Source organism: Schistocerca piceifrons, unplaced genomic scaffold (genome assembly GCF_021461385.2).
Source record: "Schistocerca piceifrons isolate TAMUIC-IGC-003096 unplaced genomic scaffold, iqSchPice1.1 HiC_scaffold_913, whole genome shotgun sequence".
Classification (NCBI taxonomy): Eukaryota; Metazoa; Arthropoda; class Insecta; order Orthoptera; family Acrididae; genus Schistocerca; species Schistocerca piceifrons.
In genome coordinates, this window is record NW_025729183.1 from 1,678,196 (window position 1) to 1,690,383 (window position 12,188).

General features: G+C 54.8%; 1 protein-coding gene across 1 annotated transcript; it reads right to left on the reverse strand.

The window, feature by feature from the left end:
* Positions 1-6,015: 6,015 nt before the first annotated feature.
* On the reverse strand, positions 6,016-7,882 carry LOC124771286 (uncharacterized protein KIAA0754-like). The gene is made up of 3 exons (XM_047249307.1): positions 7,579-7,882; positions 6,961-7,484; positions 6,016-6,432 (listed from the first exon to the last, which is right to left on the reverse strand). The coding sequence occupies exons 1-3, from the start codon at positions 7,880-7,882 to the stop codon at positions 6,016-6,018; spliced, it is 1,245 nt and encodes a 414-aa protein (XP_047105263.1).
* Between the last annotated feature and the right edge of the window lie 4,306 nt (positions 7,883-12,188).

Sequence of the window (12,188 nt, forward strand, 5' to 3'; positions counted from 1 at the left end):
CCTCCGCAAGACCTTTGAAAGAATAATTACACAGACAGACTCACACACTTCACTGACAAACTCCAACTCATTCCTCACCTCCAGTCTGGCTTCCGAAAACTCCACTCCACCAATGATCCCCTTCTCCGACTCACTTCAGACATAACAAGACATCAGAACCTTGGACAGTGCACACTCGCTGTCTTTCTGGACATTGAGCGGGCATTTGACAAAATCTGGCATGACGGACTTCTATACAAGCTGCTTAAGACAGGCTTCCTACCGCAGGCAGTACGACTAATCCAAACCCTATTAAACGATAGACGCTGCCAAATCCACATCAACCAAACCACCTCATCCCCTTTCTGCCCCGAAGCAGGAGTAGCTCAGGGCGGGATTATCTCCCCTCTGCTCTACTCCCGTTACACCATTGACATCCCCACACCGACAAGAACTACTGAACAACTCCAATTATATGCAGACGACACAGCATATTGGAACTGTGGGGCACCCAGCTCCTCCCCTCTCCCAATGCAAAATACCTGGGCGTCCACCTCGACAAGTATCTCAACCTGAGCAACCATATTGAGACCCTGAGCAAAGTACGTCAACGCCAACACCTCATACGACGTGTCCAAGGAAAATTTACAGACTGCAATGACAAGAGAGCTGTAAACACCTACAAAACGTTCGTCCACCCACTATTTGAATACGCGGCAGCGCCTCTCGCCTGCATCTCCAAAACCCAAGCAGAAAGAATCTTCCGCACCGAGAGACGATTACTACGCAGCATCCTACGCCTCCCACCATCCACCCCCAGACAAGAGGTCTTTAAGGAAGCAAAAGTCACCCACGTTCAAACAAGACGAGCCATCCTGAGAGCCCGCTATGGGGAAACCACCCTCACCTCCCGTCCTGACCTACACACAATTTACACCCACAGAACCAGACACAGAAACAAACCCAAACACAAATACACCTACCCACCACATCTTCTCTGACACATTACACAAACACGAACACGCAAGACAATTACACAAACAGAACAACGACACTCCCACACCCTCCCACCTCCAGGCGTTGAACCCCGACCGCCCGCCACCATAAACACGACCTAATCGATTGCAACAAAACGGTTGAGTGCAACAAAACGGCTCATAAATCCGCCACCACTGTCACCCCTATTTCTATTTCCATTTCCAATTCTAATTCTATTTCTACCTCTATTGCTTGAAAAATTGTAATTAGTTCTTAGGATAACAAAACAATTAATATGGCCAAACACTATTTTAAGAAATTTGTAATTAGTATGTAAGTTAGCAATAAGTACAAAATAAATAAAGAAAACAAAAATGTAATACCCTCATCTCTGGCCCCAATAGAGCAACAAGCTCTCCAGCAGCCCATCCGCCTCCCTTTAGGAGCGGAAATAAAAAAAAAAAAAAAAAAAAAAAAAAGAAAGAGCTGGGCGCACCGTAGCCGACTCGCTAGCGCCGGGTGAGGAGCCGCTGCAGCTGCTGTTTGTGCACGTTTTGCTTGCCTGAGGATTTAGAAGAAGAATGACAGGCCGCGGCAAGGGAGGATAGGGGCTCGGCAAGGGTGGCGCCAAGCGGCACCGCAAGGTGTTGCGCGACAACATCCAGGGCATCACGAAGCCCGCCATCCGCCGCCTGGCTCGCAGGGGCGGCGTGAAGCGCATCTCTGGTCTGATCTACGAGGAGACCCGCGGGGTGCTGAAGGTGTTCCTGGAGAACGTGATCCGCGACGCGGTGACGTACACTGAGCACGCCAAGCGCAAGACTGTGACGGCCATGCACGTGGTGTACACCCTGAAGAGGCAGGGGCGCACCCTGTACGGTTTCGGCGGTTAGGCTGCGTCGCAGCAGGCGTTGGCCTTCCCGCGGCCGTGCTTGTGGGTGGGAGAGACAAGAAAACGGCCCTTTTCAGGGCCACCACACTGTTCGGAAGTTGAAATGTGCGAAAGAGTCTGTGTTGTTGTTGCGTGTGTGCGCTGTGTTGCCTGGCTTGCTTGCTTTCTTTCCTTTCGTTTGACTGACGTGATGTGACTGGGAGGGGAGAAGGAAAGGAAACGTGTCTTGTGGCTGTGTGTGTGTGTGTGTGTGAGAGAGAGAGATTTGTATGGATCGATGGAGATGCCGGGCTGTGTTTTGTTGTGCGAGAGGCGGTGTTTATTTGCGTGGTTTGGAATTGTTTGCGGCGGCTTTGGAGTTGCCGAGGCAAGGCGTGGGCATAGGCGGCCGGATCAGCTGTTTCGTTCGTTCGTTCCTTTGTTTGTGTCTGTGTGTTTGGGGCGCGCGTGTCGACGGCCGTTACGCGCGGGAGTGGAGGGCGGTGTGTCCACACGCTCCTTTAACAATGGTCGTTATTGCTGTCGTTGTCGTTTGGAAGGCGACTGTGCGTGCGTGGAGGTGCTTGAGGCGGCGTGCAAAATATGTGTGTTTTATTGTGTTTTATTTTGTGTGTGTGCGCGCTGCGAGCGTTGGGCCACACGGGCTGTGGACGACAAGATGGCGGACGTGCGCCGGCGGCGGCTGTGAAAGTAAAGTGCGGCGAGGACGACTGAAATTTTGCTTTGGACGTAGGTTTGTGTGGTGGCCCTAAAAAGGCCGATTGTTGTGAGCCGAGCCGGCAAAGCGCGTTGCGTGCAGGGGAGCACGCAGCGCTGCTGGGCGGGGCGGGTCCGTGATTGCCTGGCCTCTTTAGGCCTTCTTCTCGGTCTTCTTTGGCAGCAGGACGGCCTGGATGTTGGGCAGGACACCACCCTGTGCGATGGTGACGCCCGACAAGAGCTTGTTGAGCTCCTCGTCGTTGCGGATGGCAAGCTGCAGGTGGCGCGGGATGATGCGCGTCTTTTTGTTGTCGCGGGCCGCGTTTCCGGCCAGCTCGAACACCTCAGCCGCGAGGTACTCCATGACGGCGGCGAGGCAGACGGACGCCCCGGCACCGACGCGCTCGGCGTAGTTTCCCTTGCGCAGGAGGCGGTGGATTCTGCCGACCGGGAACTGGAGCCCAGCCCTGCTTGAGCGGGACTTTGACTTGCCCTTGACTTTGCCTCCCTTTCCGCGTCCGGACATGGCGATGGGCTAGTGGCGAGCGAGCGACGGTGTAAACGGTGCGAGCCGCAGCGAGTCGAGCAGCGGAGTGCGTGCCGGCGCACTCTCTCGCTGACGCTGACGCTAGAATGACGAGCCTGTCCTTGTGTCGTGGTGGTGCAGTCTAGACAAAATGTGTCATTCCTGCGGTTCCTGTAAGAGAGAGAAATATAGATTACCACTCTTGTCGATTGGTCCTGTCTGGTTTAACCTGAAAAAGAGAAAGAAACATTCTGTTGAGGGATTAGTAAAACTTAATCCCTCATCAGGTCAGGCCAATCTCGTGGTTGACCTGTGATGAGGTTGTTGGCCCAGTCCACGGATGAGCCGGTTGCGGGAACGTCCCGTCTTCTCGTAGAACTTCCTGGCGATGGCGCGGAACCTGTCTTGGAGAGGCAGGATCCCGGTGTCCCCGTGGAGTTGGCGCGTCGAGAAGCGCCTCGGAAGATGCATAGCAGTCCTCAGGGCGCGGTTCTGTATCCGTTGCAGAGTCACAATGTGACCATCTGCGGCTTTCCCCCAGACCACGGCCGCATACTCTAACAGTGGGCGAACCAATGTTAGGTAAAGCGTGATGCTGGGTTGCGGTGGCAATGACGACTGCGGGTTTAGCAGTGGATACAGGGCGCGAAGGCGTCCAATTGCTCTCCCTTTCACATGACGGATGTGATGCTTCCAGGTGAGCCTGCAGTCTAGGGTAACCCCTAGGTATTTCGCCGTCCCACTCCATGGGATAGGTTCTCCCAGGATTTCGAGCGGCGTAAGCCCTGGCGGCAGAAGTCTTCGAGTGAAGACGACTGTCTGGCTCTTTGTGGCGTTGAATTTCAACCGCCACTTTGTTGCCCATGAGCCCAAGGCATCGCACCCGCGTTGGAGGCGGTTTCTCAGCACTTGGGCGTTCATGCTGCGGGTGAACAGGGTTGTATCATCAGCGTACAGCGCCAGTTCGACTCCTGCCACTTTCGGCGCGTCTGCAGTGTACAGGGAGCACTGCGGGGGGCCGAGAACCGACCCCTGCGGCACCCCTGCACGTGTCTGCCGGTCTGTGGACGTACCGTCGTCAGCCCTCACGTGGAAGGTTCGTTCGGACAGGTACGGCCGCAGCAGCGTCATGTGGGATGTCGGTATCCCTTGTTCAAAAAGTTTGAACTCGAGACCGTCGTGCCACACCGAGTCAAACGCTCGGGAGACGTCGAGGAACACTGCGCCAAGGAATTCACTTGTTTCCAGTGCCCTCATGGCCGGTTCTACCACCCACAAAAGCTGGTGGGAAGTGGCATGCTCTTCTCGAAACCCGAACTGCTCGTCCGGGATGATGCCCTCCTGGGTGACGTGTCGCATCAGTCTTCTCGCGTACAGCCTCTCGAAAACTATCGAGAGGGACGGGAGCAGGCTGATAGGTCGGTAGCTCGATGCCTGGCGTGGGTCCTTGCCGGATTTCAGGATGGCCACGACCTCCGCGTGTTTCCACGCAGAGGGGTAGTCACCCGATCGGAGGATCTCGTTGAAAACATCGGCAAGTTGCCGGTGTGGAAGGTTCTTCAGCAGGAGGTTTGTGACGCCATCGCTGCCTCCAGCCTTCTTGGGGTTCAGCGAGAGAAGCTGCACAGCAACTTCCTCCTCTGTTATCAGCTCGATAACGTCGCCTTCCTCCCTTGCGGCGCGGAAGGTTGGTAGTTTCTAGTGGACCCGCCGTATGTGGTCGTCATCGATGACGTCGGCCACCGGTGTGAAGTTCGCTGCAAAAGCGTCAGCCAGGACGCTGGCTTTCGCGTCGGGGTCGCTGGCGAAGTAGTTCCCGACCTGTAAAGGCGGTATTCGCTGTCGCCGGCGTAGGAAGGACTTTACCACCCTCCATGCACTGCCGTCCTCAGGATTGAGGGTAGACACAAGGTCTTCCCATTCCTGGTTCCGGTGATGCTCGACTGCTGCTTTGATTTCCCGTCTCATGCGGTTTAATCGGCGCTTCGTGTCTGGTTGGCGAGTGAGCTGCCATTCACGAAACAGTCGGTTCTTCTCGGTGATCGCGTCCAGGATAGGGCGCGGTAGCTTTCGCCAGAAGTCTCGTGGTCCTTGGCGACGTCTCGCCGTGGCTTCCTCCGCTACTCGAAGTATTCTTCGAGTGAAGAATGCTAGGGCGGCATCTGCCCCTACCACGGCGGCGTTTGGCGCGTCCTCGAGCAGTTCGATGGCTTTTGTCTGAAAGCGCTCGGCGTCGAGCCTGCGGCAGCTCGGACGGCTGTCTGGAAGTGAAGCTCCGGCCACGTCGATGCCAAAAATGACAGGTACGTGGTCCGAGGAGAGAACGATGCGCGTCTCGGCGGTCGCGAAGTGCCCGATGCCCTTCAGAAGGGCAATATCGAGTACGTCGTGCTGTCCCCGTGCAGGGAAGATCGTTGGGTCAAACGGCCCCACGGTGATCGCGCCGTTGCGGTGAACAACGCGGGAGAGGCGGCGCCCGCTGCGGCTAACAGTTCGCGAGTTCCATTCGGTGTGTTTCGCATTGAAATCCCCGGCAATGAAAGCTCGCCCCTCCAGCGACAGCAGGACGTCGAAGTCGGCTTCGTCTAGCGGTCTGCTAGGCTGCCGATAGACCGACACGAAAAGAATCTTTCCGGGGGTGGTGTTGACGGCTACTCCTGTGGCTTCCAGCGCGTTGAGAGCCGGCAGTTGAACTCGGTGGTGGCGCAGCGAATTCTTCACGTAGATGGCAGTGCCGCCCCCGTGGGTGGCTCTGTCATCTCGGTAGCAGCAAAAATTTGGTGCTCGCACGGCGACCCCGGGTTTGAGGAAGGTCTCCTGCACAAGGCAGATGTCGACCGCCTCGTCCTGTAGGAATTGGCGAAACTCGCCCTGCTGGGGGTGGAGACCCCGAGCGTTGAACGTGCATATGGTTAACCCATAAATATGGTCGTTATCCATATTAGGGCTGGCTTCTCCCGGCGGTGGCCTGGAGGGCCGCCGTCACTGCTCCCACGAGGACTGGTAGCTGCGTCATCAGCTGGTTGAGCGACCGCAGGAGCGCGGCCAGCTCGGTGGTGTCTTCCTTCGAGGTTTCGGGAAGGTTTGATTCCTTCGCGACGTTTCCCGTAGTCGGCAGCGGAGCGGCGTGCTGGGAACGCCCTGCGCGGGCGGCAACCCCTCCTACAGCTGTGGGCGCCGGTAAGCCGGCCTCCCCGACTGCAGGCGGCGCCGCAGGCGAGGGCAGCTGCGTTGGCTGCGGTGCCGGTGCGGCCTCCCCCGCGAGCGGCCGTGGCCTCTCGGAGGGGATGGCCGGCTTCCCCTTAGCAACGTCCGCGAAGCTGCGGCTCGGGTTTACGCGGCTGGCGCGTTTCCCGCTCTTGAATGCGGCGCATCCCCGGTAGCAGGCGACATGGTCCCCGCTACAGTTGCAGCACGTCGGTCGGTCCTCCTTCTTCTTCGGGCAATCACGCGACGCGTGTTCCTCGGCGCACTTGCAGCAACGCAAAGGCATCCTGCAGGACTTTGCCACGTGGTCCGCGCGTTGGCAGTTGAAGCACTGGGCTCGCCTGCCTTTCGCATGGAGTACCTCGACTTTCACGTCGAAGTCGGCAATGTTTTCAACCTGAAAAATTTTCCGGTTGTCCACATTGTCGACTAAGACCACAAGGAACAGGGGCATGTCCTTGTGGGTCCTGGGCGACCTCATCAGGCCGACGTGTCGGGTCTGGAAGCCGAGTTCCTCCAGCTGCCGCTGTAGGAACGCCGGTTCCATCTTCATCGGCAGGTGACGGACGACGACCTTCAGCTGCTTCAGCTGCTCCGTACTCTGCGTGAAGCAGAACAACTTCTCGGTCTCACAGAGTTGCATGAGTTTCGTATGGTCCTCTATGGACTCTGCTCTGACCTTGTAAATATCGGTCCCCGCAGATATCTTCAGCGGTTTTGCCATGGAGTACAGCTTCTCTCTGAGCTCGCTGTACCCCTTCCTCCAAAGGATGGTAATTAGCGGAGGGCGGCGGGGCTGTTTCGTCGCCGTAGTCGGTGTTGTCCCGTCCCCGTCGGTCTCGGCTACTTCAGGTAGATCTGCAAACCGGTTTGCAGCCTCGACCTGTTCTGGCGTCACCGGTCCAAACGACCTGGGTTTCGCTGTGTGGCGCCGGAAGGGCGCGATGAAGCCTTCTTCATCCGGCTTCCTCGGCGATGCGGTCATCGTCCTGCGGCGTACCCTCCTCTTCTTCCGCCTGGCGCGACCGGAACTTGCCTGGGGGGAGGGAGTGTCCTCTACGGCCGCGGCTGGGCGCTTCCGTGAGGTTTTCTCGACCTCGGCAGGCTCGTCAGGTGTTGCCAGCCTGGACGTTGGTGAGGGCGTGGCAGCTTCAGTAGCCACCACGGCTGGTGCGACTGCTGGCGCGGCAGCTGTCGTGGCAACTGCGACAGGCAATTGCTTGTCGCGCCCACAGGTAACAGGGACCGGATTCTCGTTAGAACCTCCACCCTGTCCGCATCTGTTCCCGTGCCAGACGTTGCGTGGCGATGCAGCACTCGTCGGGATTCAGCACGGCCATGACGGCGGCAAGTTCCTCCTTTGCCAGGGGGATCGGCGGCTCGATCCGTCGTCTCGGCAGAGAGAGTGTCCGGGCGCGGCGCCGTCCGTTCGCGGAAGTTTCCACGTTCGTCCGACGACCGCGAGCAACACTCTCACTCGTCGTCCTCGTCGGTGATGGGGGGCCAGACGCTGCCGTCGTCCGGGAAACTTCCCTTAGACCGCCATCTGCCTCACACTCAATCTCGCCGGAGCGATATCCTCGTTCGAGCTCCTCCTCCATGTCGTAACCCCGAACACGACAATTTTGCCTCCTTTGAAAGACACGACAGTTTGCTTTCTAAGAGAATGGGGTCACGCCACGTGGATTTTGCCTAACGAGTTCCTAAAGGCTCTTGCTGGCTGTTGTCGACTCTGAAAGAGAAAAACGCTGATTAGCGAGAACACGCAAGGCGAGTAGCCAATTGCGTGAACCCGCGCAACCGATCGCTACTAAATCACGAGCGAGAGGTTTGCCTCGGCAGCTTCAGCACAGTGCGTCCGCACACTTCGGCAGCCACAGCCCAAGTGCGCAAGTGCGTGCGTTACGCTCCGGCGCAGGCTGCTGCTGCTGCTTTCATCTGTTACTTTCCCCTCTTTGGGGAAATGTGAGGGGGAGTTTGTAGCCTTTTGGCTTTTACTCCCCTGTGTACATATGTGTGTGATTTTTCTATATATTTTTTGTGTCTGTGATATGTGATGAATTGTTGTGAATGTGTCTGGTACTTGCCTGAGGTAGGCGGGCGAGATGATTGGTGATATATGGGAAGGAACCGGATTAGGGATTGGGTATTGGGATTTTCTCTTCGACTTAATCGTCGAAGATCGTCATAGGGCGCTTGTGTTTTTCGCGGGACATGTCATACCGACCTAGGGAGTGGATGAGTGCATTTCGGGATCTGGAAGTACCTTCATAGAAGTCCCTTTCCAGATCCTGGAAACGCTCTCTCAGGAGTGGGATTTCAGCTGCGGCGTGCAGGTCGTCTATGGGGAATCCGAGAGGTAGGTGCAGTGCCCTTCTGAGGGCGCGGTTTTGCAGCCTCTGGAGTTTGTCCAGGTGCTGCTTTGCTGCGTATTCCCAGACAGGGCACGCATACTCCATTACCGGCCGGATCAGGGCCTGGTATACATTTACTGCTACTGGACAGGGAAGGGAGCTGGTTGTGTTCAGGATAGGGTATAGGATGGACATTCTGGCGCAGACCTTCCTGTGGACCTCGTGTATGTGGGGTTTCCACGTAAGACTAGAGTCCAAGGTTACGCCAAGGTACTTGGCGGTTCTGCGCCAGGGGAGTTGGGTTCCATTAAGGTGGAGGTGGAGGGGGGGACGTTGAGGAGGTTCGCGCCTTCCGAGCTTGCGTGTAATCAGCATTGCCTGCGTCTTCTCTGAATTGATGGTGATGCGCCAGCAACGGGCCCAGGTTTCTGTGTCGTCTAAAACCATTTATAGCCTACGAATGACCAGGTCCTTGTTCGCGTTTCTCGTGTAGAAGGCTGTGTCGTCTGCGTACAGCGCGGTGTGCACCAGCGGGGCTGTTGGAGTGTCCGCAGTGTACAAGCTGTACAATACGGGCCCCAGGACCGACCCCTGTGGCACCCCGGCACGAATACGCCTTCTGGTGGAAGTGGCAGCTTCTACTTTGACGGAGAAAGTCCTATTCGCGAGGTAGCTCTTGATTAGCTGAACTATGCTCCCTGGAAACCCTTGTGAGTACAACTTCTAGAGTAGCCCTCTATGCCATACTGAATCAAAGGCTTTGGCTACGTCTAGTAGCACTATCCCGCAGTAGCCTCTGTGGTTGAAGCCCTCTGTGGCTGCTTCAACCATTCTCATGACCTGTTGTGGGGCAGAGTGGTTCTGCCGGAATCCAAATTGGAAATCCGGCAGAATTTGCTCTCTGGTAATATGTTCTTGTATGGGTTTTAGCAGGAGGCGCTCATAGATCTTGCTGAGTGTTGGCAAGAGGCTAATCGGCCTGTAGTGCTGCGGGAATAGAGGGTCTTTTCTTTTTTTTTTTTTTTTTTTTTTTTTTAAATTCTTTATTCATAACAACAATAATAATTATACATGATTGACCCACCACCTTAATGATTAGTGGGTCCTATGTTCCTACTTTATACAATGGCAGCTTCTACATTTTACTTAATTACAGACAGTTATGTGGTTAGTACTAGGCAGACTACTTCTTATTCTAAGTTAGCTTAACTTCTAGTTACTACGAAAGGGTTAGTACTAACTGCCTGCAGCGTTACAATTGTGCCAGTGTAATTTATAAACCTACTTTGGAAGCCTTGCCCATTGAGCTAATCCCTATGGGCGTGCCCCTGGCACAGGGCAGACAAAGATGGTTTATCGCTGCTGGTTCCTAATTTACTATCCTATTCTAATTGCCTAAATCTACTTCCTATTCTAAGTCAAAGTTGGTGCGTTGTCCTATTCGGGATTACCCCAGTCCCCCTAGTCCCGGTCGTGGCGGATTCCAACTGTGAAGTCGACCTATCCACGAACGGGCGGTATGGGACCGGAGCTATGGTCGCAATCAGTGTTTTTATTTAACTAGGCTTGTAGGTCTCTCAAAAAAGCTTTTAATACTTTTTGTGATACCTCGTTGGCTAGTATGTTTAGTCTTTGAAAAGTCTCCTCTTGTCTCAAAAGGTCATAGGTATTTGTATTTGGTCGTTGTCGTCTAAGTGTCCCGGCTACATCATCGAAAAGGGGGCACTCGTAAACCACATGGTCAGGAGTACCCTCCGGTGCACCACAGTCGCACGCAGGCGTCGCCCTTTTCCCAAACCGACTTAGATAAGTCGGATATGGGCCATGACCGGTGAGGAAGTGGAACAAACCCCTACTTGGCTCGAAATACTTCATTTTTAGTCTTTACTTGACGTCTAGTAGGAACTGAAAGGCTCTTCTACCAGTTTCATCTAACTCCCATATCTCCTGCCATAGATCTATCCCTCTTTCCCTTATCTCTCCTTTTTCCCTGACTATTACCCCCATAATTTCCTCTACTTTTGTGTTAATACCCTTTCTGGCCCAGTACCAAGCGGCCTGCTCCCTAATCTTAATATCTAAAGGGCAGAGCCCCATTATGATTAGCAGTGCTCCGCCCGGAGAAGTTCTATATGCTCCTACGGACCTTAATATCATGTTTCTTTGTACTCTCCTCACCGTCATGGCAGACACCACCCTCGTGAGCCTGTGAGCCCAGACTCCTGAGCCGTAACCCACTATGGATGTCAGTATACTATTGTGGTAAAGTTTGATTAAATGGGGCGGAAGGTGGAATCTCTTGTGTCCTATGGAGATCAGGTTATTTAATAATTGTAGGGCTTTCTGGGTTACGGTTTCTATGTGCCTTGCAAAGTTCCACCTTTCATCGATGATGATTCCTAGGTACCGCATTTCTCGTCTCCGTAAAACGGGCGTACCGTCAATTCTCACAGTCGGGTTTCTCGTTAATTGTCCTTTAAGTAGCAGGTACGTCGACTTGGTTGGTGAGATCGTCATTTTGGTGTTGCGGCACCATAGTTGTAGTTTATTTAGTGCTCGCTCTATTTTGGGTTCTATATCCTCGCGACTTCGGCCGCCGACCAGCAGGAGGAGGTCGTCAGCGTAGGCTGTCACCTCTAGCACTTCTTCACTCCGTTGCAGGCTTTCCAGAAGAGGCTTCATGTGGATGTCCCAAAAAAGGGGACCCAACACGGAGCCCTGGGGGCAACCCTTGGTGATGGTTTTCCGGACTTTCCCGCTAGGGGATGATAGCCATACCTCCCGACCTTTACAATAGCTCCTCAAACACCCATATAGCAGCCCTGGACATCCCTTCTCCCGAAGGCAGGAGAAGAGCGAAGGCCACCACAGGTTGTCGAAGGCGCCACTGATATCTACCATGATGCCAACAACATACTTACATGGGGCTGAGCCGCAGACCTCGGCCGCCAGGGCGATTGCATCAGATGCCGATCGTCCCGGCCTAAAACCGAATTGCCTGTCGCTCATCCCCTGCAGCATGCGGTGATCCGTCAATCTGTTCGCTAACAACTTTTCTAGGAGTTTGCCAAAGCCATCCAGCAGGCAGATGGGCCTGTAGGATTTGGCCTCAGCAGGGTCCTTCTCGGGGACTTTTTTGATGATTACCACGTCTGCGGTTTTCCATGTTTTTGGAAATTTGCCTTGTCTAAGGCATGCATTATAAAGATCTGTAAGTGGGGCAACTAGTTGTGGGGCCAAGAACTGCACCACCTCCGCCACAATGCCATCTGGTCCGGGGGCTTTCCCTTTCTTTAAGGACTTAATAAGAGCAGCAACTTCCTCTTCCGAGAAGGGGAGGACCGCTACGTCATTTACGTACCTATAAAGGTCTTCGTTTCGTAATTGACGCTGCTCTTCAGTGTCATCATTCCTGTCATCGTCAGGCAGCAGTGACCGAAGGAGGACCTCGGCAGTTTCCTGCCAAGATTCCGTCACTCTGTCACCGTGCCTGAGCGTTGATACAGACTGGTGAGGGAGAAAATCCGCTCCCCAACAATGATAAGGTATGCCC

Bases quoted from the DNA above. Each gene is read 5' to 3' on its own strand.
- LOC124771286 (XM_047249307.1), bottom strand. From the start codon at position 7,882: ATGGAGGAGGAGCTCGAACGAGGATATCGCTCCGGCGAGATTGAGTGT. The intron at 7,485-7,578 runs GTCTGGCACGGG...TGCCTGTCGCAG, and splicing joins GTGCTGCATCGCCACGCAAC to TTGCCACGACAGCTGCCGCG. The intron at 6,433-6,960 runs GTCAGAGCAGAG...GCCGCATTCAAG, and splicing joins CGGGGACCGATATTTACAAG to AGCGGGAAACGCGCCAGCCG.